The following is a 26,411-nucleotide window of genomic DNA, read 5'->3' on the forward strand; positions in this document are numbered from 1 at the left end:
GATGCCTGGTCGGTATAGGATCGATCCCCGTCGGTGGCTCCATTGGGCTATTTCTCGTTCCAGCCAGTACACCACGACTGTAATATCAAAGGCCGTGGTATGTGCTAGCATGTCTGTGTGATGGTGCATATACAATAGCCATTGTTTCTAATTTCATAAAGGGTTGCGGGTTTCCGCTCTAAGACTATTTGTCAAAATTACCAAATGTTTTACATCCAATAGCCGATGATTAATAAATCAATGTGCTCTAGTGATGTCGTTAGACAAAACAAACTTTAACGGGGTTTTCTTCCTTATACCAACCAGTGATACACCAAATCAAAATCGTGGAATGTACTGTCCAGTCTATACGCAAGCGCATGTGCAAGAAATTATGCAGTTGGGTTTAAACTGTGGTGATCGAACCTTTGGGGGGGGGGGGGGGGGGGGGGGGGGAGGGGGGGGATCAGGTCATGCTCACTCGTAAACTACAGTTTACTTTTTTTTTAATCGTTTTTAGCGCCTTATATGAAGTGCATATAAAACATCCTTTAGTTGATTTTCCTTAGGAGTAATCTGATTGGCGTCAGCGGGTTTCCTCCATTTCTGGTCCAAATATTGAAATAACCATATATTTTCACACTACATTACAGTAGTTTAAAGGGGCAGGCCCTAGTTTTTAAACGCAATGGCGTATTTTTCACTATTAGAGCCGTGTTTGACAATTGAAGGAACGAAGGAAATCTTTTATTTAACGACGCATTCAGCACATTTTATTTACGGTTATATGGCGTCAGTCTTATGGTTAAGGACCACACAGAGAGAGGAAACCCGCTGTCGCCACTTCATAGGCTACTCTTTTCGATTAGCAGCAAGGGATATTTTATATGCACCATCCCACCGACGGGGACGTAGCCTAGTGGTAAAGCGCTCGATCGATGCGCGGTCGTTTGCACCTGTTTGGCGTCTATTTCACGTAGAAAATTGCTTCATTACAGAAGAAGGAGCATTTTTATTTGTTGTACTATAATAGTAATAAGAATTGTGTTTTAGTCGTAGATTTACGTTTACGTGCAAAACTAGGCTTATGATGCTTTGTGAAATTGGGTCCAGAAACCAAATACACGTTTCCGTTTCTTTGACAAACAAAAACTTTATGACAATGGACACGTTCATACTGAACATGGTGTATAAAAGAAAGGAATATTTAAGAACACCTTAGCATATTTTAAGCTACAGTTGCATATTACGTGTGTACAATATGGTTATTTAGACACTTAGGGAGACAAAGAGACGAAACCCGCCGCCGCCACTAAAGCTACGGCTACTAAGCTTACAAAGCAGCAAGCGATTGCTTATATTTACTTTTCAATGGGCCATGGCAGTACCGTACATATGTGCTGTAGCACGGCTTTTGGTGCACCAGTCGTGGAGCACTGGTTGACACGGGGAAGGGGGATAACTCCGTCGAGGTCCAAGTATATACAAAAGCCTATATAAAATTAAATATAATTAAGTGTGTGTGTGTGGGGGGGGGGGATACTGACCACGGTGGTGTCGTGGTTTAGCAATCGGACATAAGGCTGCTAGGTACTGGGTTCACAGCCTGGTACCGGCTCTCACCCAGAGCGAGTTTTTACGACTCAATGGGTAGGTTAAGACCACTATATAGACTTCTCCCTCACAAACCACTAACCACAAACCCGCTGTCCTTGAACGTGCTTGAACCTTAATTAGATATAAGTTGAAATTAATCAATCAATTAATGGTGAATTAATGAAGATACGAAGGAAGGGAAACAAAAGAAAGAATTCTCATTAATTTTAAAATGGTGAAGACATTTGCCAGAATATTCGCAGGGTCAGGTCAGGTCATAGGGCTTTACGTGCACATTCAAAGCATGCTGTTGTAGCGCACGCCTGTCCTGGGCACAAGAGTCAACCTCGGCCGGCGTTTCTGTCCAGGACATGGGCAGGGGGAAATGTTCCCTTTAAATGAAGACTTCGGAGTTCCGAACTGCGCAAGCGCAACATTCCAGAAACGGAAGACCTTAAATACTGATTTTTTCTTTACAATACACAATTCCTTTTTCTTTGTGTTTTTCAGATGTTGCCAACTGGCTTCAATGACGATGAAAAGACGTCATCGACAGACGAAATGGAATCCAGAAACATACCCCTAAAGAAACGCAACTATGTGTGGCATGACAGTTACGAAGAGGGTCAGCACGGCCTTGACCTCGCAGAAACGCACAGTTCAAAGGTTAAACGATCCATGGACTACAATTCTGGTCCTAGCTGGCAGTATCCCAGCAACCTCATGGTTCTGCTTCGCGGACAGGGCAAGCGGAGTTTGCCGATAACTCCCGAACTGCTCGAAGTGCTTGACTCGGTACAGATTCCGGGCGCATACCCAAGAAAGAGGTTTTCCGCATACACGAAAAACTATTTGCGCGCAGCCGCACCAGTGAGCTCTCGACGATTTATGGTCTGGAAAGATGGAAATTACATTCTGGGTTAATCCCCGTAAAAACAACAACAAAAAACAACAACAAAAAAACAAACAACATAAGACACATTATACATTTGTATGTTAAAAACTGCCTTGTTACTATAAATAAACGAGTACGAAACATTTTATTTTTAGATTAGACCAAAATAATGATTAGAAAATGCAAAGCTGTTTATTGTAGGTGATGTGATGTCGTGGGTGCAGGGACACGTTGTAAGGAGGATGGGGTGTGGCTACATATGGTGGCAAATTAAATTAAAGGGACAGACCTTAGTTTCAACCCGTGAAAATTAACACTTAAGTTTAGTTAATTTACAAATCTGTAACATATTTGGATAAAGTTACAATTTAGTGACTATGACTTTGAAATGATTAAATACCCTCTAAACATAGATTAAAACTACTCCATAACTGTTACTTCTCAGACGCACGGGCGTTTTTAAAAATATGAGAAATTCATTTTGTGATATTGAAAACACCAGGATGACCAAAAACATTTGGAATGTACGGAAATGGATAACCTAAACAATAAAATCTAAGTAAAGTATGATTTCAGTTATCAAAAGCGGTAAAAATAGTTAAAAAAAATATGCCTTAGTGTTTAAAAACTAGGGTGTGTCCCTTTAATAGTTTTATTTATTAAACCATCAATTGTCTTTAAAAGACCAGCGGCGTGTTCGTGGAGGGCGATATGAAGGGGAGTGCTCGCGACCAGTTTCACTGGTTTCATTCGTATTCTCATACATTTATTTAACGTTAGGCGCAAAAACTAGTCTACTTAGCGACCGCGATCACTCACACTTCTGAACGTAAATCTGATAACTATGACAAACAACTGGGGGAAGTTCAACAATCCTTTTGTCGCTAATGCTTGCTAAACTGATGTTTACGCTACACATTAAACCAAATGATCACTTCGGAAACCAGTCAAAATAGTTTGCAAAACTTTAGCGAAAAAAACCGGCTGGCTGAACGTACGCCAGTATGAAAACATAAATATATACTAACATCCAAAATACTATACCAAGAAAAATTGATTTAATTTTCTTTATAATTTTAATAATGGGAATAAAATTGTGGTTAAATATGTTTCTGCTTTTATGGAATGAAATTCTGTTCTCAACATGCCAAAACACCACTCTTATGACTATAGGTTTTAAACATGCAACATATTTTGGGTTTTCTTTTGTAGTCTCAGAGGCGGATTTAAGTTTTGTCCCCCCTAAATTTTGCGACAGTTATAATTTTGTTATATATTAATTTTCATTTTTTTTTAAGACCCCCCCCCCCCCTCCAAACCTCCCCCAAAGCTCCCTTGGCTTCATATCATTGCCCACACACACACACACACACACACACCCCTGGATTTTCTGGATCCGCCATCGAGTCTCATAGTATTGGTATAATTTCTTTTGGACGTTAGTATATTATAACAAGGCAGAGTTATCGCGGTCGCACTGACGAACTAGTATTTGTGCCTAATGTTAAAGTAATATCATAAGCGTATGAGACAAGGGCAGAGATAGGGTGCGTCCTGCCTCCTCCCCCCCCCCCCCCCACCCTTCATAAATGGGAGTCCGTACGTCTATAAATAATATGATTGGTTAGAAGGAAGGAAAGGAAATGTTTTATTTAACGACGCACTCAACACATTTTATTTACGGCTATATGGCGTCGAACATATGGTTAAGGACCACACAAATATTGAGGGAGGAAACCCGCTGTCGCCACTTCATGGGCTACTCTTTTCGACTAGCAGCAAGAAAATTAATTGGTGAAGGGAGGGAGGGGGGGGGGGGGGGGGGGGGCAGTGACATGTGGCCAAAACCCACAAATGTTCCTGAAGGGTTTTCTAGTATTCTCTAACGTAAAAAAATTAATAAATTATGAGCGGAGGTTGCCCCCGCCCCACTTAGATCCGCCACTACCATAATCCTTAATATTATATAATATATGCAATATTCATTATTGACCAATACTAGATACTGGTTCCAGGTAGGCTACAGCATGGAAATCAGTAAAGTTGTTTGCGAGTGGTCTCCCTTCTAAACATGCACACTATTATGGCGAGCTAAAGTAGTACAAAGGAAGGGTTTTGTGGGTTTTGTTTAACGACACCACTAGAGCACATTGATTTATTAATCATCAGCTATTGAATGTTAAACTTATGGTAATTTTTTTACATAGTCTTAGAGAGGAAACCCGCTACATTTTTTTTTTTTTCATTAGTAGCAAGGGATATACCAGTCGTGATGCACTGTCTGGAACGGGAAATAGCCCAATGGGTCTACTGATGAGGATCGATCCTAGACTGACCGCGTATCAGGAGAACGCTTTAGCATTGGGTTACGTCCTGCCCCCTATTTTTAAAGAGATAATAACGTAAGAAACAGAACATTGCGTTCTGGCGGACCGCTATGGGTTATTCCTATTGTGTGACTGTTCCAGGGTTCACCTCAGATCATAAAATACCTGTAACCAAAAACATTAGCCAATTGGGATATTTATTAGCCATAATAAAAATGTTTCAGCCAAATTTGTTTTGCGTAGTACTGTATAGAGTATTTATATATAAATACGAAAATGTATCTTTTTCAGCTAATTATGTACGAACTGCGATAAATCTGAACGACAAAACCGTATTCCCTGATCAAAATCGTATCTGTGCCCAGGACAGAGTCAAAAGGAGGTTAGACAAAGTCGTGATTGCTTTCATGATCCCCTATCAGGTGCTCGTCATTAGGAGGACTGCCACTCACTTTAATGTAATAATTTCTATATTTAAAATATAGGCCCCACAGAGATCAGTTGCTGTCAGAACTCTGCATATAGGTATCCAATGACAGCAATGGGGTAGGGGCAGTTAATATAGTACGTGCTCCGTTATTTTTCAGTTGTCTTAAAGTGACGAACCTTAGTTTTTAAACACTACGGCATATTTTTCACTGTTAAAGACGTTCTTTGAGAATTTAAATCAGAAGTATACTTAAATTTTATTATTTAAAATATTTATTTTCGTACACTTGGAGTGGTTCATGTCATCCAGGTTTTTGTAATTTCCAAAATGCATTTTGCATAATTGTAAAAACGCACGTTCGTCTGAGAAATAATGGTTATCGAGACAAGCTCTAGTTATTTTTAGACGGTATTTTTTCCATTTAAACATCACAGACTTTAGCGTCTCTCTGGTATAATTTTATCCAAATGTGTTGCAGGTTTGTAGATTAACTAAATTCAGTGTCCATTTTTACGGGCTGCAACTAGGATCTGCGCCTTTAAAATTACACACTTAAAATGTTTAAAACCACGTTTCGCCTGTATATTACTGAGTTCTTCAAAAGTATGAGGAAGCAGGAAAATGTAACTTATATTGCTAATTGTAACTCGAATAATGTTGTATAATAAGTGTTCCTAAATGTGCTATCGGTGTGTTCTTGGTCTGTTGTTTATATCAGAAATAAAAATGATGCACATTCTGTTGAAGTTGAATTTTAATTTTATATTAATGTTTGGTTGTGGGAGTGATGGGGATTAAGAATGACAGCTCCCCTCGTGGTGATGCTTGCTGGGAGGGGGTATGGTTGGATGTTGTTTTGTTTGTTTTTATTGTTGTTGGGTTTTTTGTTTTGTTTTTTGGTTGTTGTTGTTTTTGGCGGGGGGGGGGGGTTGGAGGGGATGGGGGGGTTTGGGGGGTTGCTTGTTTTTTCTGTTGTTTTTATTACAGGCTTTTCTCTGGTTTGTTTTTGGGTTGAGATGGGTTTTTTGTTTTGTTTTTTTAGGTTTTTTTAGGGGATCTTAAAATTCCCCCTTAAAATACTTGTTTTCTACTAGTAAGTGGAATTATTTGGCAGGTTTTTTTATAGGCATATAGCAGAAGGTATTAGTTTTTATGTCTCAAAGCAAAAATTACTAAATATTTTTGGAGGGAACCGCCATTATTGCAACTTAGGGCGGGAGGTAGCCAAGTGGTATTCTGCTCGCTTGATGCGCAGTCGATTTGGGATCGATCTCCGTCGGTGGACCCATTGGGTTATTTCTCGTTCCAGCCAGTGCACCTCGACTGGTATATACAAAGCCGTGGTATGTGCTATCCTGTCTGGGATGGTGCATATAAAATATTTCTTGCTACTAATGGAAACGTGGCGGGTTTCCTCTCTAAGACTATATGTCAAAATTACCAAATGTTTCACATCCAATAGCAGATGACTAATAAATAAATGTGCTCTAGTGGTGTCGTTAAACAAATTGAAACGTTTTTTTTATTTTAACTTTGACATAGCATCTTTATGTTCAAATACTATAAAGTAATGTACATGTACTTCTACTGACCTCTAAAGTCACGTGACACAGTAAAACGTGCTCTCAGTCTGTCGTCACAGCTGTCAAACTGTCCAATCAGCCCGGCCTTTACATTCACGTCAACACAATTTGCTTGTTTGCAAATGGTGTAACGCAAATTACTATTTTATCGACCGTATATATACTTATGTGCGTACTGATGTGTGTTTTCATTGGGATAAGTAACATGGGCGTACATGGGGGTTCGGGTCGACCCCCCCCTGAAATCGCTTTTTTTATAATTTAATATATCTGACATTGATATCCGACATTATTATATTTACTCAACATAGAAATATATGCCCAATATCTCTGCAATCTATTTTGGAACCCACCTTTTCAAAACTCAACATAGAAATATATGCCCAATATCTCTGCAATCTATTTTGGAACCCCCCTTTTCAAAATCCTATGTATGCCCATGAGTGATATCTATATTTGTTAAATAACATAAAAAAAAAACACATATGGTACATACATTCAATTATGTTGATTTGATTATGTTATCTGTAAAACATTAATCATCGGCAATGGGTGCATTGTTGTCCTTCGGAATGTAAACGCATATGCGTTTAACGACAAGTAAGAACCTTGTCAACTTCGGCCATTTGGTATTGAACATATGGTTATTGAGTGTGACAGATGGAGAGAGAGAGAGAGAGAAATGTTTTATTTAATGACGCACTCAACACATTTTATTTACGGTTATATGGCGTCAGACATATGGTTAAGAACCACACAGATTTTGAGAGGAAACCCGCTGTCGCCACTACATGGGCTACTCTTTCCGATTAGCAGCAAGGGATCTTTTATTTGCGCTTCCCACAGGCAGGATAGCACAAACCATGGCCTTTGTTGAACCAGTTACGGATCACTGGTCGGTGCAAGTGGTTTACACCTACCCAATGAGTCTTGCGAAGCACTCACTCAGGGTTTGGAGTCGGTATCTGGATTAAAAATCCCATTTTCACGCAAAGAAGATTTTATTTTTTTTAAATATATCTATAAAACAAATATTAACATCTTGCTTAACATGTGAAAATCTCTGGTTACAAAAATTAATTGCTTTACGCTCAATATGGGCGGGACGTAGCCCAGTGGTAAAGTGTTCGCTTGATGCGCGGTCGGACTAGGATCAATCCCCGTCGGGGGACCCATTGTGTTATTTCTTGTTCTAGCCAGTGCTCCGCAACCGGTGTAACAAAGGCCGTGGTATGTACTATCCTGTTTGCGGGATGGTGCATGTAAAAGATCCCTTGATGCTAATCGGAAAGAGTAGCCAATGAAGTGGCAACAGCCATATTACCGTAAATAAAATGTGTTGAGTGCGTCGTTAAATAAAACATCTCCTGCCTTTACATTCAGGGACGAAGGGTGGAGGGTTCGGGGATTCACCCTTGATTAGTTCCCACCCCACCCCAAGTCCAGACCACGCTTCACCCTTGATTAGTTCCCACCCCACCCCAGGTACAGACCACGCTTCACCCTTGATTAGTTCCCACCCCACCCCAGGTCCAGACCACGCTTCGTCCCTGATTAGTTCCCACCCCACCCCAGGTACAGACCACGCTTCACCCTTGATTAGTTCCCACCCCACCCCAGGTACAGACCACGCTTCACCCTTGATTAGTTCCCACCCCGCCCCAGGTCCAGACCACGCTTCGCCCCTGATTAGTTCCCACCCCACCCCAGGTCCAGACCACGCTTCGCCCCTGATTAGTTCCCACCCCGCCCCAGGTCCAGACCACGCTTCGCCCCTGATTAGTTCCCACCCCAGGTCCAGACCACGCTTCGCCCCTGATTAGCTCCCATCCCCCACCCCAGGTCCAGACCAGGCTTCGCCCCAGGTCCAGACCACGCTTCGCCCCTGATTAGTTCCCACCCCGCCCCAGGTCCAGACCACGCTTCGCCCCTGATTAGTTCCCACCCCGCCCCAGGTCCAGACCGCGCTTCGCCCCTGATTAGTTCCCACCCCGCCCCAGGTCCAGACCGCGCTTCGCCCCTGATTAGTTCCCACCCCGCCCCAGGTCCAGACTGCGCTTCGCCCCTGATTAGCTCCCACCCCACCCCAGGTCCAGACCGCGCTTCGCCCCTGATTAGTTTCCCAGGTCCCCCCCCGCCCCATTAGTTCTCACCCCACCCCAGGTCCAGACCACGCTTCGCCCCTGATTAGTTCTCACCCCACCCCAGGTCCAGACCACGCTTCTCCCCCCAGGTGACCAGGCTTAGTTCGCCCCAGCTCCCCACCCACCCCAGGTCCAGACCGCGCTTCGCCCCTGATTAGCTCCCACCCCCCCCCCCAGGTCCAGACCAGGCTTCGCCCCAGGTCCAGACCACGCTTCGCCCCTGATTAGCTCCCACCTCACCCCAGGTCCAGACCACGTTTCGCCCCTAATTAGTTCCCACCCCACCCCAGGTCCAGACCACGCTTCGCCCCTGATTAGTGCTGATTTAGATCCTGTAAAACGTTTTTCAAGCCGTATGGTTTAGCCTGGTATATCAAATACTCCAATAAGTCCATCTGGTCCCTACCCCACCCCAGGTGCAGATCACGCTTCGCCCCTGATTAGTGCTGATTTAGATCCTGTAACACGTTTTTCAAGCCGTATGGTTTAGCGTGGTATATCAAATACTCCAATAAGTCCATCTGCTCTCCTCGCACGTAATGAAAGGAAATGACGTAATCACTGATACTCTCCATACCCTAAAAAACAGAAGGAAGAAGACAGAATACAAGTTTTAAAGGGCGGAACGTAGCCCAGTGGTAAAGCGCTCGCTTGATGCGCGGTTGGTCAGGGATCGATCCCTGTCGGTGGGACCATTGGGTAATTTTTCGCTCCAGCCACTGCACCACGACTGGTACATCAAAGGCCGTGGTACGAGTATGTTACAGCCTGTCTATGGATGGTGCATATAAAAGGTCCCGTGTTACTAATGGAAATATGCAGAGGGTTTCCTTTCTAAGACTATATGTCAAAATAGCCGATGCTTAATAGAATAAATCAATATGTTCTAATGGTGTTAAACAAAACAAACTTTTTTCAAGTTTTAAAAACAAGGTGGCACGGAAGAAAGAAGGAAGGAAGAAATGTTTTATACATTAAAGGAAGAAAGGAGGGAAATATTTTATTTAACGACGCACTCAACACATTTTATTTACGGTTATATGGCGTCGGACATATGGTTAAGGACCACACAGATATTGAGAGAGAAAACCCGCTATCGCCAATTCATAGGCTATTCTTTTCGATTAGCAGCAAGGGATCTTTTATATGCACCATCCCACAGGCAAGATAGGACTTACCACGGCATTTCTTATACCCAGTTGTAGATCACTGGCTGGAACGAGATATACCTTTAACGACACACACTCAGCACATTTCTAATCACGGTTATTATGACATCGGAAATATTATGTTTAAGGATCACAAAAATAATGAGATAAAAACCCGCCGCCTCCAAGTCATGAGTTACTCTTTTCGATTAGCAGCCAGGGATCTTTTATATGCAGCATTCCACAGACAAGGTAGTACATAACACGGCCTTTGTAACACCAGCTGTGGATCACTGGCTGGAACGAGAAATAGCCCAATGGGCCCACACACCGAGCGATTTACCACTGGGCGATGTCCGGTCCCGTATACTGGTGAAGCCATCGGATGTATTGCATATATTGTTCTTAACCACACACGTTAACATTGTCGCCTGTAGAATTTCATTTGATGTAGTATAAACATGGATGAGAAGACCTACGTTGGTTGGTAAAAATGGTGTATATATGGTATAGATCTTGGTTATTCCCATTTCTAAAAATGACAAATTAACTGTTTGCTTTGAATTTTAAAAATTCATGTATTTGATTTTCTGAAGTAAGTTGTTTCGTAACATACATATTCTGTAGAAACAAAATAATAATAATAATTCAAAGAAAACATGTGCCGATTATTCAAACGTTAGTTACCTTGAACAGAGGTTTTAAGAACCAAGTACTGAATCAATACAAATTATAATTGAAAACATAGTGTTGAAACTGGATTTAGAATAACCAAAATGTGCATACATAATCAAATATTAAGTTTGTTTTGTATTTGTACAAAATTAATTAAAAGGAAAATATTAGACTAACCCAGGGTTAAAGGGACATTCTGAGTTTGCTGCAATTTTTAAGATGTTATCGACTAACAGATTTTTTTGCGATTGTAATTACATATCAAATATATTTTTCTGCACAAAATATTAGTGGCTGTATATTAAACGTGTTTCTGATCGTTCTAATATTAGTACTAGGTTAAATTTCATTTTATTTTCTAAAATATTTAAAATCCAATTTGGGCTTCATAAAAATATTAAGACGACCAGAAACACATTGAATATACAGATACTGATATTCTAAACAAGAAAATATATTTAATATGCAAGTTTAATTGTAGAACTATTTTATTAGTTGGAAACATCTTACAATGCAGCAAACTCAGGAATGTCCCTTTAACTTAACTATGCTTTGAACAACTAGGCTCTGATTTTACAACATACACGTAACACGTACTTGAAAATACAGAGGCGGATCTAGGGGGGGGGGGGGGGCTCAGTGGCGACATTTATAATTTTATTATATTTAATTTTCTCCTTTTTTTTCATTCCCCTCCAAACCTCCCCCAAACTTTCCTTGGCATTCCGCCGCATGTCATTAAATGGATTTTCTGGATCCGCCACTGAAATAATAGAAGAGTGGTACTAGTACTTGCCTTTTTGACGCCATTTGCGTCGTAGTTGAACAGCCATTCTGGAAAGTTTCCAAAAACATAGTCACTAGGTTTGAGACAGTGAAATCTCGTTCTTCCATATCTATCTGTGGAATTCTTCAACTCCACTCCCAGGTTTCCCATGCACTGACCGAACGCCTCATCACCGGCCGAACCGTTCTGACGACAAACCGTGCTATTATTTCCAGCCCTGCCGAACCGCCTGAGTGCTTCTTTGCTGACCACAAAACCAGACCCGCCGCTTGAGTAGTCAAATGTTCCGATGGAATTGAAATGATGGCCGAAGTATACGGGTTTGTGTGTGTCCTCGTTCGACAGAAGATATCTCAGATTCTCCACGATGACGTAGGTGTCGTCATCCGCCTTCAGGAACCAATCAGCGTCGTCCAGGTGGTGTTTGTACACGTAGTGGAAACCGCCAAGGGTTTTCTGGGTCAGCTGATCTCGACCTTCGCCCACGTTGATGGCGACGATGCCGTATGTGTCGTTGGCTTTGGAGCTGATGATGACGAGCTTGTTGCAGCGTCGAGCCCACGTCCTGACTACGTACTTCACTCGCGTCTCCACGTTGTCTGGTGACGTCATCACCCAGCAGAGAACACGCACTCGTTCAGCCAGTTCTCTCGCCAAAAAGTCAGGATCTGGATAATAAAGATGATGATGATGATGATAATGATGATGGCAATGGTCATCAACATCATCATCATCATCATCATTATTATCATATTATGCATGGGGCTACAAGCTATGCGGTCGATCACGCTTATGTGCACGAAATAGTGGGCAAACCTGGCACTGACTAGTATGTATGTATGTATTGATGTATGAATATCTATATATTGTATGTATGTCGAGGTTGACTGTTACATACATAGATATTAACGCACTGGCACATGGGATAATTAAATCCTTTCTGGCCTCACAAATTGACCCATGCCGTTGCTGCGACTCGAACCTGTGGCACTGAATCGCCCGCAAATTATAAGATTAACTACGATGCGCTCTGAGCTACTGAGGCATTGTATACATGTATGTATGTGTGTATGCATGTATGTATGTATGTATGTATGTATGTATGTATGTATGCATGCATGCATGCATGCATGTATGTATGTATGTATGTATGTATGTATGTATGTGTATGTATGTGTATATGTATGTATGTATGTATGTATGTATGTGTATATGTATGTATGCATGTATGTATGTATGTATGTGTATATGTATGTATGTATGTATGTATGTATTTATACATACATTTATATATGTATATATAACCTCGTATTTAATAACTGGCCTCTCCATTTACAACCATCTTCCGACGCCTATGTTGTTGTGGACACTATTTAAGGTAGATATGCTGCGACTGTGAAGCCTCCACTATGGGCAAACAAAGTTATAAGTTAACTTATTGTTAATTACCAATTAACGCCTTACCGTGCACAATGCTTGATCCAGATGTGTAGCCCGAGTTCGATTCTCGAAAGTGTGCATACTGGAACAGGTTCTCTTTCCTAGTGATTGGCAACAACGTTCTCGTTATGGTGAACGAAAACGCTGTGAAGTAGAAGATGGGCACAAGCGCCATGGCCGACACCAACACGATGCAAAGTCGAACGTTCGCCATGGTAACAAGGAAGTCCGGCCTGTAGATACTCTTGAATATCTAAAAGAGCAGTTTTATGGAGAATAATTGGTTAATGTCTTAAACTTAGTTAAAGGAGCAGTCAGGTCAAATATAAGCCTTATCAGAGCTTCTAGATTATGGTAGCTCCACTCCCATGGCTAGTGATATTCAGTGTTGGGCTAGTAAATAACTATTATAACTAGGCCGACGGCTAGTGAAACAAATACCTTGTCATTTAAGTCTTATTTTGTAAATATGAATATCCTGCCCCATTTCCCACCCCAGTGTAATGGTTTTTAAGCTCTATCTCCCTCTTTAGGTGATTTATCTGATTCTGACTACATGTATTAGTAAAACTGTATTTATTTAAAGTAGGCTAGTGAATTTTTAATCATGGCTAGTATATTTTTAAAATCACTGATCCCATGGCTAGTGGATTTTTTATAAAATTCTAGAAGCTTTGCTTATGTATTGAAAAGATGCAGACCTGGACCACCAACACAAATTGACAGTTTAAGAAACGAAACACGTGTAATTTTAGATTTTTTTAATTTTTTTAAAATAAAATAAAAATTCATGAATATTCCTGCTAACTGGATGCAACCATTTTGTTTCTTTTTCGTCGCGTCGGAGGTAAGTTCAGTCAACCGCTTGTCGCTAACTTTCGCTAAACTGGTTTTTACGCTACACAGTAAATCGAATGACCACTTTGGGAACCAGTCAAAATAGTTCACAAACGTTAGCGAAAAACGGCTGGCTGAACTTGGGGCTCTAGCTCTAGCTGTCACCTGACCTCGACTGATGTTGGTAAACCTACCGAAACAAAGAAAGGAATGTTTTATTTAACGACGCACTCAACACATTTTATTTACGGTTATATGGCGTCAGACATATGGTTAAGGACCACACAGATTTTGAGAGAGGAAACCCACTGTCGCCACTACATGGGCTACTCTTTCCAATAGGAGCAAGGTACATTTATTTGTGCTTCCCACGGGCAGGATAGCACAAACCATGGCCTTTGTTGAACCAATTATGGATCACTGGTCGGTGCAAGTGGTTTACACCTACCCATTGAGCCTCAGGGTTTGTAGTCTGTATCTGGATTGAAAATCCCATGCCTCGACTGGGATCTGAACCCAGTACCTACCAGCCTGTAGACCGATGGCCTAACCATGACGTCACCGAGGCCGGTATAAAGGATATGAATACTCATATGCAGAAAGCTGTGACAACCAAGAGCCTACCACACACAGAATCATATTATTAAAAGTAAATACGTTGTGTGTATACAGATATATTAATATTAACTGTGTTGTAATCGAAATAATTTCAAAAGTATATTCATGTAAACAGTTTTTAAAATTCCGTCAAATATATACAAATTTGATATTATGTCTTCTGAATTATTATTTTTTTTTTTAAACACCACCATGCACCATACATATACAAGAGTGCAATACAAAAAGATACATAATGGAGTTTGCTAAAAAGTAAAATTACAAGAAACCAAACAGCAGAAAGGTGCACGGCGTACGCAGCTCTGAAAACATGAAGCCTAACAAGCCGTAGTGTGCAGTTAACAGACAAGCCGTTACGCTTGATGCACTGGCGACTGAACTTCGTTCACGCTTTCTCTTTGAGAATGGCCAATACAGCACAAATTGAAGTTTAGAGTAAAATTCGGTGTCCGTAAAATTCTGTGATATTTGTATTTGTATGTTTGCACAGTTCTTTACACTGTTTTTGTTTAAACCTTGAATTTTTATGTTGATGTTGATCATCACTTTATTTATTTGCATTACCATAGTTTGACACCCAATAGCCGATGTATTTTTCGTGCTGAGGTGTCGTTAAACATTCATTCATTCATTCATTCGTTCACGCTTGTGCTAAAACGAGTTTTTACAGCTTAAGCTTTAACAGCGTTTGGCGTGGACCTTACTACCTGTTTCCTATTTCACACAATTATGCTTCTAATCTCTAACAATGTGTTTTTTTTTTTTTTTGGGGGAGGGGGGGTTATTATTATTATTCCCATTTTTATTGACATGATATCCACACACAGATGTATACAGTACATATGATAAAAAGATACACATGAAAAAAATCTAGGTTTCAAATGCATTGTGACAAATTGATTTATCATAGTTGCACGCGGAAAAAACCGCTGCTTTTGTAACATTATAGTACTCAGTCATCTCTTTTTGGATCCATTTCAAACTGGGTACATATGCATTCAAATTACTTTTAAATATTACGTGTTTTGTAACGAGTACAGTGGCATTAATGGGATCATTATTTCTGGTTTTAAAGCCAAAAATTACATTTTCTTTATTAAATTTAATATTGCTACCCGTTTTTACATAAATCCAGTTGTGAATATCATTCCAAATTGAGTTGACTAAAGTGCATTCCCAAAATAAATGGGTAATTGTACCAAGTTCTAAATTACAAAAAAATACACTTCGGACAAGAAATATAACCAATTTTATATAAGAAGGTATTAACAGGAAGTATATTATGAATTATTTTAAACTGAAACCAGCGCAATTCACTACTATCAGTACAGCATAAAGGAATTATATTTATTGTTTTCCAATCAGAATCTGAGAAAGTACAATTAAAAATGTTTTCCCATTTTAAGTTGTACGCCGATTTTGAGAATGACGAATTTAGTAAAGTAATATAGTAATGTTTACTTCCTCTAACTGTTATATTTAACTTTCTAATATCATATATACTACTCAAAAAGAATTTAAGGGTCAGACGATATTTTCGACATTATTTTCTGAATGTCAATTTTATTAGCTAGACCACAATGTCACGCATGGTATTGTTCCATTTTAACAAAAGTGGGTCTAAGCAACCCATAAATGAATTAAAATCCACTGTCATTGACACTGTCGACTAGTTCTAATGGCGAAAACATGCTTATATTTGCACGTAAATTAGGGCGAAAGCGAAAGGTCTGCTAAGTGCCCATAACTTGCTTTTTCACAAAGCGCTTCATTTGCACGCTTTGCATGTGTATTCCATGTTCCCAATGCTGAATTTCCGTATAATTGGAGCTTGTGTTCGTGTACGGTGCACACTCCAAATTCGACAATGGTACGACGTCAACTGACTATCGAAGATCGAGGAAGGGCTATTGCTTGGCTTCAGGATGGCAATACGCAAAGAAATGTTGCTCTGAGACTTGGTCAGTCAGAGTGTCGTTGGCCGACTGTGGCAACGGTACCAAGCAACGAATTCTGTTCGAAATCGTCCACGTTCGGGAAGACCCCGAAGCACTACAAATAGAGAGGACCGCTACATCACCAATATGGCTCTACGTCAACGCACAACCACTGCACGCCGATTACGTGACAATCTGCGGACTGCGACTGGAACTCGAGTGTCTGATCAAACCATACGCAATCGTCTGAGAGCCAATAATCTACGCTGCCGTCGCCAGGCTGTTCGACCACCACTCCTACCACGTCACAGAACGGCCAGACATCACTGGTGCACACTTCATCTGCGGTGGCAACGTGTTCAGTGGGGTCGAGTGATGTTCACTGATGAGTCCAGGTTTAGTCTCCAGTTCAACGACGGTCGGGTTCGTTTCTACAGACGTCCTGGGGAGCGCTTCGTCACCGGTTCGGTGGTGGCAGCGTCATGGTGTGGGGCGGCATCTCTATCCACCACAGGACCCCCCTCTATGTGGTGGATGGCAATCTCAAAGGAATCCGCTATCTGAATGAGATTATCCGGCCGTTGGTTCTCCCAGGCCTTCAGCAGATTGGCGGCGGGGCAGTTCTGCAGGATGACAATGCCAGACCCCACCGCGCCAGGGTGGTAACGGACTTTCTCAGACAACAAGGTATCGCCAGGATGGATTGGCCAGCATATTCGCCTGACTTGGCCCCAATAGAGCACGCCTGGGACGAATTAGGCAGGAGAGTTCGGGATAACCATGCCCCTCCGGCCAACCTTCATGATCTGGGTCAACTTCTTATGGCAGAGTGGCAGGCCATTCCCCAAGAGTTCTTCAGACGTCTGATCAACAGCATGAGGCAACGATGTGTCGAGTGTATTCGCGCCAGGGGTGGATTCGCACACTATTAAACGAATGTTCTAATGTGTAAAATCCAGCATGTCATGTGACTTTCTTGTATACAGTGACGTTTATTTGTGGGTTTTTTGTAAATATGGAACAATAAATTAAATTTTTGGTGTAGTTTACATCATCAATCTAATACACTGAAACTTATTTGGTTATACATTTTTGACTCTTAAATTCTTTTGAGTAGTATATATGGCAATATAGGAAACGGCAGTTTATTTTTCAGTTCAACTTTACACAATTTGAAATATTGTTTTACCGCATTAATTAGTGGGAAAATCTGGTATGCATGACGGCAGGATAGAGCTCCCCGAATAGCCTAAACGCGAATAACGCTATTCGCTACATTTTCTGCGTATAAAGGCCTATCCGCCGGATAAGTCTGAAAGGAAAATGGCCGTTCTGGTTTGGTGCGATTCAGAATCAGGCAAATATGTCGACAAAACTGGTTATTTCTTGATCGAACAAAGCAATTTGACACTTTTTATAATGTGGAAAACATGAAGAATTTAAATTTGAACATCGGAAGATCACAGATGAAATAGCGGGAAACAACGAAGTGTCCTGTCGGTTGGGCGTGTTAACGTCGCCGTCAAAAATCTACAAAAGTACACGTTTGCAACACTTTCAATATGTCTACGGTAACTGATCAGTGAGGAACTTGTTTTTATGTAATAATTATTACATATTTATTTCAGGCCGTTTGCATTTGCCACATCGCCATACATTGTCTTCAATGTTTCAATGTAACGTATCGAAAACCGTCCTTCGTCAAAACCTCTTCCTTTGAGATTGTACTTCCTATTTCTTTTCAACTTTAAACAACGTAAGCAAATAAAAGTTTAACATTTTCACTAAATTGTCATCGTAAACGATATTAAACGCACCGGATGATTGAAATTGTCATGCACAGTACTGTAGGCTACCCTTTTAGCGGAATATATTTTTCGTAACTCAACTGAAACAAGTAGATTAATTTTATTTCTATTGAAAAACATCTGCAAGATATATAAATATTATATAAGCTATTTTCATTGATTCGTTGACTCACTTATTTATGTATTTGTTCATGTTATGTTGCATCAGTCAGTGGTGAGAAGGACTGACAACTCTTCAGCAGGTGCCAAACCACACAACAAACATGGATGTAGCAGGTATCGCAGTGTGTGTGTGTGTGGGAGAGAGAGAGAGAGAGAGAGAGAGAGAGAGAGAGAGAGAGAGAAATAAATGTTTTATTTAACAACACACTCAACACATTTTATTTACGGTTATATGGCGTCAGACATATGGTTAAGGACTACACAGATTTTGAGAGGAAACCCGCTGTCGCCACTACATGGGCTACTCTTCCGATTAGCAGCAAGGGATCTTTTATTTGCGCTTCCCACAGGCAGGATAGCACAAACCATGGCCTTTGTTGAACCAGTTATGGATCACTGGTCGGTGCAAGTGGTTTACACCTACTCATTGAGCCTTGCGGAGCACTCCCTCAGGGTTTGGAGTCGGTATCTGGATTAAAAATCCCATGCCTCGACTGGGATCCGAACCCAGTACCTACCAGCCTGTAGACCGATGGCCTACCACGACGCCACCGAGGCCGGTCAGAGAGAGAGAGAGAGAGAGAGAGAGAGAGAGAGAGAGAGAGAGAGAGAGAGAGAGAACTAGCTGAAGTAATTATGTTAAAGGGACATTCCTGAGTTTGCTGCAATTTTTAAGATGTTATCGATTAACTGAGACTTTTTAACGATTGTAATTACATTTTTCTGCATAAAATATTAGTGGTTGTATATTAAATGTGTTTCTGACCGTTCTGATATTTGTACTAGGTTAAATTTCATTTTATTTCCTAAAAACAGTTTTTTCGTACGTACGAAATTATTTGAAGACAAAATCCAGTTTAGGCTTCTTACAAATATTTAGATGACAAGAAACACATTGGATATACAGACACTGATATTCTAAACAAGAAAATATATTTAATATGTAAGTGTAATCGTAGAACTATTTTATTAGTCTGAAACATCTTACAGTGCAGCAAATTCAGGAATGTCCCTCTAAAGCATAAAATATGGCGTTGGTAAGATAATGTAACCCTTAAACAATTTTTCACCATTATTAAAGGGACATTCCTGAGTCTGCTGCAATTTTTAAGATGTTATCGACTAACAGAGACGTTTTAACGACTGTAATTAAATATCAAATATATTTTTCCCCATAAAATATTAGTGGCTGTATATTAAACGTGTTTCCGATAGTTCTAATATTTGTACTAGGTTAAATTTCATTTTATTTCCTAAAATATGTGTTTTTTCGTACGTACGAAATTATTTGAAGACAAATCCAGTTTGGGCTTCTTACAAACATTAGGACGACCAGAAACACATTGAATATACAGACAGTGATATTCTAAACAAGAAAATGTATTTAATATGCAAGTTTAATCGTAGACATATTTTATTAGTCGGAAACATCTTACAATGCAGCAAAACTCAGGAATATCCCTTTAAAGCATAGATTTGATAAAAGTAAAACTATCTGGGTACATAATAAATCCTATCATTTTTTTATCTATATCCTATTGTTTTGCTTGGTGACACTTATCATTTGCATATAACAAAGTACTTAATTCTCCATACTGTACCCATCCCGAGAAATATAAACTACGTCCTTGAGTTTTAATATATTCCGATAAAACTACATCAAACTGCATTTGCACGTGCAACACGAACAACTGAAATAGACAGTTTCACTGCTCCAGAACAATATGTGAGGCTCACGACGTCTGACCCACGTTATTTTCGTTTCATTATTTGCTACTTTTAGTTATTGATTTTATTAGCCATAGAATTAATATAATAATTCACTCGACCTTAAGTGGGGTATAAATCAGTTATACCCACACTTACTCGGTGTATCGGTGAATATCCCAACAGTTTTGGTCGTGAGAATCTACAGGCTGGTAGGTACTGGGTTCGGATCCCAGTCGAGGCATGGGATTTTTAATTCAGATACCGACTCCAAACTCTGAGTGAGTGCTCCGCAAGGCTTAATGGGTAGGTGTAAACCACTTGCGCCGACCAGTGATCCATAAATGGTTCAACAAAGGCTATCCTGCCTGTGGGAAGCGCAAATAAAAGATCCCTTGCTGCTAATCGGAAAGAGTAGCCCATGTAGTGGCGACAGCGGGTTTCCTCTCAAAATCTGTGTGGTCCTTAACCATATGTCTGACGCCATATAACCGTAAATAAAATGTGTTGAGTGCGTCGTTAAATAAAACATTTCTTTCTATACTTGCTTCACTCTTCACAATTTGTAAGGTGAAATAAATGATAAATATTACTTTGAATTGTTGTTGTTTGTTGTGTATTTCGGTGTATGCCCTGTTTGGCAATATGTACTGACTGAAAGAAATAAAGGATCACACCAACACTTACAGGAGATAGTGACTGCAACAAAAACACTCATCTATTGTGTTAGGAAGTTAACTGTTTTACTGTCACCCAGTCTCACTTTCCTGTCATTCAGTGACTCCCACATTACATCTTGTTACTTTATACCGACATTAGGACGATAATAGTATTCAATACTAAGTGTTCCCTTATTTCTTTCTCTGTATAGTTTATATATCATGTACAAAACGTCATTTATTTTTATGGTATTTTAATTTTCAACATGGGATATAGTATATATACGTGTAACATTGAATCAAGTGCCTATGTATAATGCACAAAATAATAAATATATACAGGATTATGGTAGAGAGTGATTTAGTAAACAATAATAATAATAATAATAATAATAATAATTAATAAATTATGATTCTATTGACTTATATTATTTAATACATATAAGTCATTATTAAGTATACTGAGAGATGCATGTATTATTGGTTTAATATACATGTAATCGAATAGTACTATACTGAATAAATAGAAGTAATATTAATTTTAACCAATTTTCTGCAATATGAACACAGGCTGTATAGCGGATCCGAACGCCCGTGGTATTAGCGTATCCGACATTGATATGTTTCTTTGTTACTGCCATGATTAAGACTCCTATCAATTTCGTTTGCACTTAAGATAGAACTGCTAGGCTACGATTACCAATTGTCACGACGGAGTTTGTCAGCTCGCCGATCTCACGACTTTGGGCGTTTTTACTCCTCGATTTTCGTCGTATACAACTCCTACGACCGAGTAGATGTTAATCTGTGCGCAAGTTAGAAGTGAGGGAAATTACAAAGCAACCGTCGAGTTGGCCAACTCCGTCGTGACACTTGATAGTTTAAAACTAGCATAATAGTGAAATATGGGTGCACGAGAGCTATCTTGATTAGTTGGGAAGGAAGGAAGGAAATGTTTTATTTAACGACGCACTCAACACATTTAATTACGGTTAAATTGCGTCAGACATGGTTAAGAACCACACAGATATTGAGAGAGGAAACCCGCTGTCGCCACTTCATGGGCTGCTCTTTTCGATTAGCAGCAAGGGATCTTTTATATGCACCACCCCATAGACAGGATAGTACATACCACGGCCTTTGTTACACCAGTTGTGGAGCACTGGCTGGAACGAGAAATAGCCCACCGACGGCGATCGATCCTAGACCGACCGCGCATCAAGCGAACGCTTTAGCACTGGGTTACATCCCGCCCCTTGATTAGTTGGGATAACAAAAACATTAACAACCTAGTTAATGTGTATATCCCTTCAATAATAATTTTTAAAAGCTTAATCAATAATTTGGGACTTTGGAAAACTTTAATCCTAAATTGCTATTGGACATTTTTCGCTTGATGAATATGAATACATCTGGCCTTTCTTTTTAAAATGGGAAGTTTAAAAAAAATTTTTTTTATAAAAATAGGATCTGGTATTAAATTACAGTAATATACACGATAATAATATTATATATTGTGCACGCAGCCAAACCGACTGTGCCACGAAATCTTGTGGCCTCTATAAAGTTTCACAGTAGGCCTATATACTGGATTTTTATATTGTATAATATAATGTTACGTGTTTTATTATTCACGATAATGCTTCCGTAATTGTTATCCAGTTAACTGCCTGTTTCTGCGACAGGTTGCGTATTTTATATGGTAGCATTGTTATTTTCTACTACGCCAGTGAAAACCCATGTCGCTAGCTCTGGCATAATGTCATAACTCTATTGATTCAAACATATTTTATTGCCTTTTAAAGAATAACGTTCTAGGCGTTCTCCAAAATACATACATATTACTATTGTAATATATTTTTATAATTTAAATATGAATAGAAATAAATATTATTGAAAAAATGAAAAATAAAGAATAAAGGAAACAGGAAAAAAGAGATGCAATAAAGTGTTCTATGTGTTCTATAATTAGATAGCAGGTTTGATAAAGGAAAACACAAAACACAAACAAGGTATGGCAATTATTACGTAATGGCTACACAAATAATAAATGAACAGTATGGCGCAACGTATGGGACATCGTGTTTTATTGCTTTTTAAATGAAGATAGGTTTTGACAATTTCGAATTTCAGCCCGTAGGTTGTTCCAAAGTTTTATTGTCTAATGAATAAATGAAGATTAAAGGTACGATAAAGGCTGATTTTGTAAAACTCAATAATTTAATACTGAAAGAACCATGGAAAGAACTAACAAATTCTGCACAAAACGTTGATATCGCGTGCGAACATTTTGAATCTATAAATAAACAGTATATTGACATCTATATACCTAATCAGACAGTTACTATTCGACCGAATGACAAACCATGGTTTAACAGTAAACTCAGAAAAGAACTACGAATCAGAGATAGATTACTGGAAAAGGCATTGTCTCTATTGTCTCTATTGACTATATTGATTCAGTTTGAGACTTTGAATATAATTTAGGCCTCGAAATAAAGTACAAGAATATCATACCTCTGATTTTAGTTTCAGGAGGTCAATTTTTAAGTTTTTGCCAGAGGATACGCAGGTTAAAATTACGTACTCGTGGACATTAAAGGGACTGATTTTGCTGCAATTTTGAACATGTTATCGACTTAGCTTAGATATGTTTTTAACGTGTTCATATACCTCAATGGTTTCGAACACGCCTACCCAGAGTCCGGCCTCCGATATGATCGGTGGTCTGACTCGGGGCATGTTATCGACTAACAGACTTTTTAACGACTGTAATTACATATCAAATATAGTTTTCTATGTAAAATATTAGTGGCAGCATATTAAACGTGTTTCTGATCGTTCTAATATTTGTATTAGGTTAAATTTCATTTTATTTCCTAAACAATTAATTTTTTCCGTATGTACGAAATTATTTGTGTTATTTTTTATGTTAGTCAATAACATCTTAAAACTTGCAACAAACTCAGGAATGTCCCTTTAATATTATGATCGCATTAATTTGAGGATCTACAATATATTTACATCCTCCTCCACCTTATATATAAAATAAATAAAATGAAGTCGGGATCTTAGTGCTAAGATCACCTTAAGTGCATAATGTAGTTATGCAGCATTTAAGACGATCTTAGCGCTAAGACCACCTTAAGTGCATATGGTAGTTATGCAAGTCTTAAGATGGTCTTAGCGCTAATATCACCTTAAGTGCATAAGGTAGTTTTGCAGAACTTAAGATGATCTTAGCGCTAAGATCACCTTAAGTGCATATGGTAGTTATGCAGCACTTAAGACGACGTTACCGCTAATATCATCTTAACTGCATAATGTAGGTACACAGCACTTAAGATCATCTTAGCGCTAAGATCGTTTCGAGGCACGAGACCCTGCCCCTTAATGTACTTACAATCTCTGGCTTAACGTCTTTCGTGAGCAGGTTTGCTGTGCTTTCTTCTATGTATGAATACTGTCATATGACAGACACCTGGCAACAGCTTTCTAATATTCGATCACACTACTGTTTTCCGCGGACGAGAAATTACGCCCACAATTGATTTTATATACATGCATATGTATATATTCTTTATTCCTCTTAAAGAGAGTTGTAACAGCAAAACAACAGATATACAGACAAAGAAATAATTAAAGCACACAGAGAAACAAGTATAGATAATAGTAATAACTAGAAAGAAAAACATTAAAAAAAATATAAAAATTATATATTAAATGTATTTTACAATTTTGTACGTGTGTTTTGCTGTGTACTGTATCTCAGTTATTAAAGGGACAGTCCCGAGTTTACAACAATTGTAAAATGTTTCCGACCAGTAGAGCCTTTTTGATGACGTAATATACACATTAAATACATTTTATTATTTAAAATAGCACGGTCTGTATTTACAAGGTGTTTATTGTTGTCCTAATGCTTGTAATAGTCCAAACCGGATTTTACCTCCCAGTAATTTCGTACGTACGACACAAATAAATAAATAATATCAGGGTTAAAAATTAGCAGTCGTCCGTGGCGACCTTTATTGGCTAAGGGCGACTAACAATTTTACAAAGGTAGTCCGTTGGGCGACCATCGACTTTAGTATAGTACAACTTAAAAACGAAACGCACTAACAATTGTTATGCACTGACAATTGTTATTCAATGAACTATGGTAACAATTAATAATATTTAATTAGCTTATATTATCAGAGGCGGATCTAGGGGGGGGGCAGGGGCCCGCCCCCCCCCCCCTAAATTTTGCGATAGTTATAATTTTATTATATATTAATTTTCATCTTTTTACGATCCCCCTCCAAACCTCCCCAAAGTTCCCTTGGCATTCAACTTAATGTCACTGCCCACCCCCACCCCCACCACTCAATAGATTTTCTGGATCTGCCACCGATTATTCTGGGTCAAAATCAAAATCTGTATTGTAGTTTTAACTCACACTAACGTGAGCGCATGCGCGCATATAAAAATAACATTGAATTGTTCCATTACTACACGGGGATTATTCCAAAGGTCAGTTAATTGATTGTCCTTGTCGGTATTCTTTTGAAGGGATATTCCTCAGTTTGCTGCACTTTTTAAGATGTTATCGACTAACGGAAACTTTTTAACTGTTGTAATTATATATCAAATATATTTTTCTGCATAAGATATTAGTGGCTGTATATTAAACGTGTTTCTGATCGTTCTAATATTTGTATTAGGTTAAATTTTATTGTATTTCCTAAAAATATTTTTTTGGGTACGTACGAAATTATTTGAAGACAAAATCCAGTTTGGGCTTTTTATAAATATTAAGATGACCAGAAACACATTCTATATACAGACATTGATATTCTAAACAAGAAAATATATTTAATATGTAAGTTTAATCGTAGAAATATTTTATCAGTTGGAAACATCTTACAATGGAGCAAACTCAGGAATGTCCCTTTAATTGTCACCCGCTTATCAGCTAAGTACTAAGACCCATGGGAATTACTAGTCAACAAACATATCTACCTTATAAATATTCGTTTCTCCATGTATGGAGAGATATTGAGAGACCACCGGCCTCGGTGGCGTAGTGGTTAAGCCATCGGACTACAGGCTGGTAGGTACAGGGTTCGCAGCCCGGTACCGGCTCCAACCCAGAGCGAGTTCTTAAGGGCTCATTGGGTAGGTGTAAGGCCACTACATCCTCTTCTCTCTCACTAACCACTAACCAACTAACAACCAACGAACTGTCCTGGACAGACAGCCCAGATAGCTGAGGTGTGTGTCCAGGACAGCATGCTTGAACCTTAATTGGATATAAGCACGAAAATAAGTTGAAATGAAATGAGTATAGAGAGACCCATTGGAGTGCACAAGGCCTGTCTTCCTCGCTTAACCCTCGGTAAACTTTTCCTACAGGGCCTAAAAATATTTTTTATAATTACCAGTTTGGGAATGCCCGATCTAAATTAAGCGCCAACTAATCTGTTAAATAAATCAATAGCCCATACATTTAAGGCGCAACATGTTATAATTGTAACCCACTTTTTATTTATATATGTTTGGCTTTTTAAAATAATTTTAGCACTTAATGTTATTTTTAAATTCACCCCATAATTCTATTACCACCACACACACCCCGCCCCGTCCCAGAATCGACCCCTGGCGAGGTCAGAGGTCGGATCTATGATGGACGTGCCC

General features: G+C 39.3%; 2 protein-coding genes across 3 annotated transcripts in view; one reads left to right on the forward strand and one right to left on the reverse strand.

Moving 5' to 3' along the window:
• Positions 1 to 3,017, forward strand: part of LOC121390140 — a 59,213-nt gene extending 56,196 nt beyond the window's left edge. For both annotated transcript variants that reach the window (XM_041521886.1, XM_041521887.1), the window contains exon 2: positions 2,086 to 3,017. In XM_041521886.1, the coding sequence (XP_041377820.1) occupies positions 2,086 to 2,499 (414 nt within the window). In that variant the 3' untranslated portion in view covers positions 2,500 to 3,017. The remainder of the gene's footprint in view (positions 1 to 2,085) is intronic.
• A 6,222-nt stretch (positions 3,018 to 9,239) lies between these two features.
• LOC121390139 (glycoprotein-N-acetylgalactosamine 3-beta-galactosyltransferase 1-B-like) lies at positions 9,240 to 24,191 on the reverse strand. The gene is made up of 4 exons (XM_041521884.1): positions 24,136 to 24,191; positions 13,029 to 13,257; positions 11,574 to 12,232; positions 9,240 to 9,532 (listed from the first exon to the last, which is right to left on the reverse strand). The coding sequence occupies exons 2-4, from the start codon at positions 13,216 to 13,218 to the stop codon at positions 9,395 to 9,397; spliced, it is 987 nt and encodes a 328-aa protein (XP_041377818.1). The 5' UTR covers positions 13,219 to 13,257; positions 24,136 to 24,191; the 3' UTR covers positions 9,240 to 9,394.
• Positions 24,192 to 26,411: the final 2,220 nt, after the last annotated feature.

Source organism: Gigantopelta aegis, chromosome 15 (assembly GCF_016097555.1).
Source record: "Gigantopelta aegis isolate Gae_Host chromosome 15, Gae_host_genome, whole genome shotgun sequence".
In the NCBI taxonomy this organism is placed as follows: Eukaryota; Metazoa; Mollusca; class Gastropoda; order Neomphalida; family Peltospiridae; genus Gigantopelta; species Gigantopelta aegis.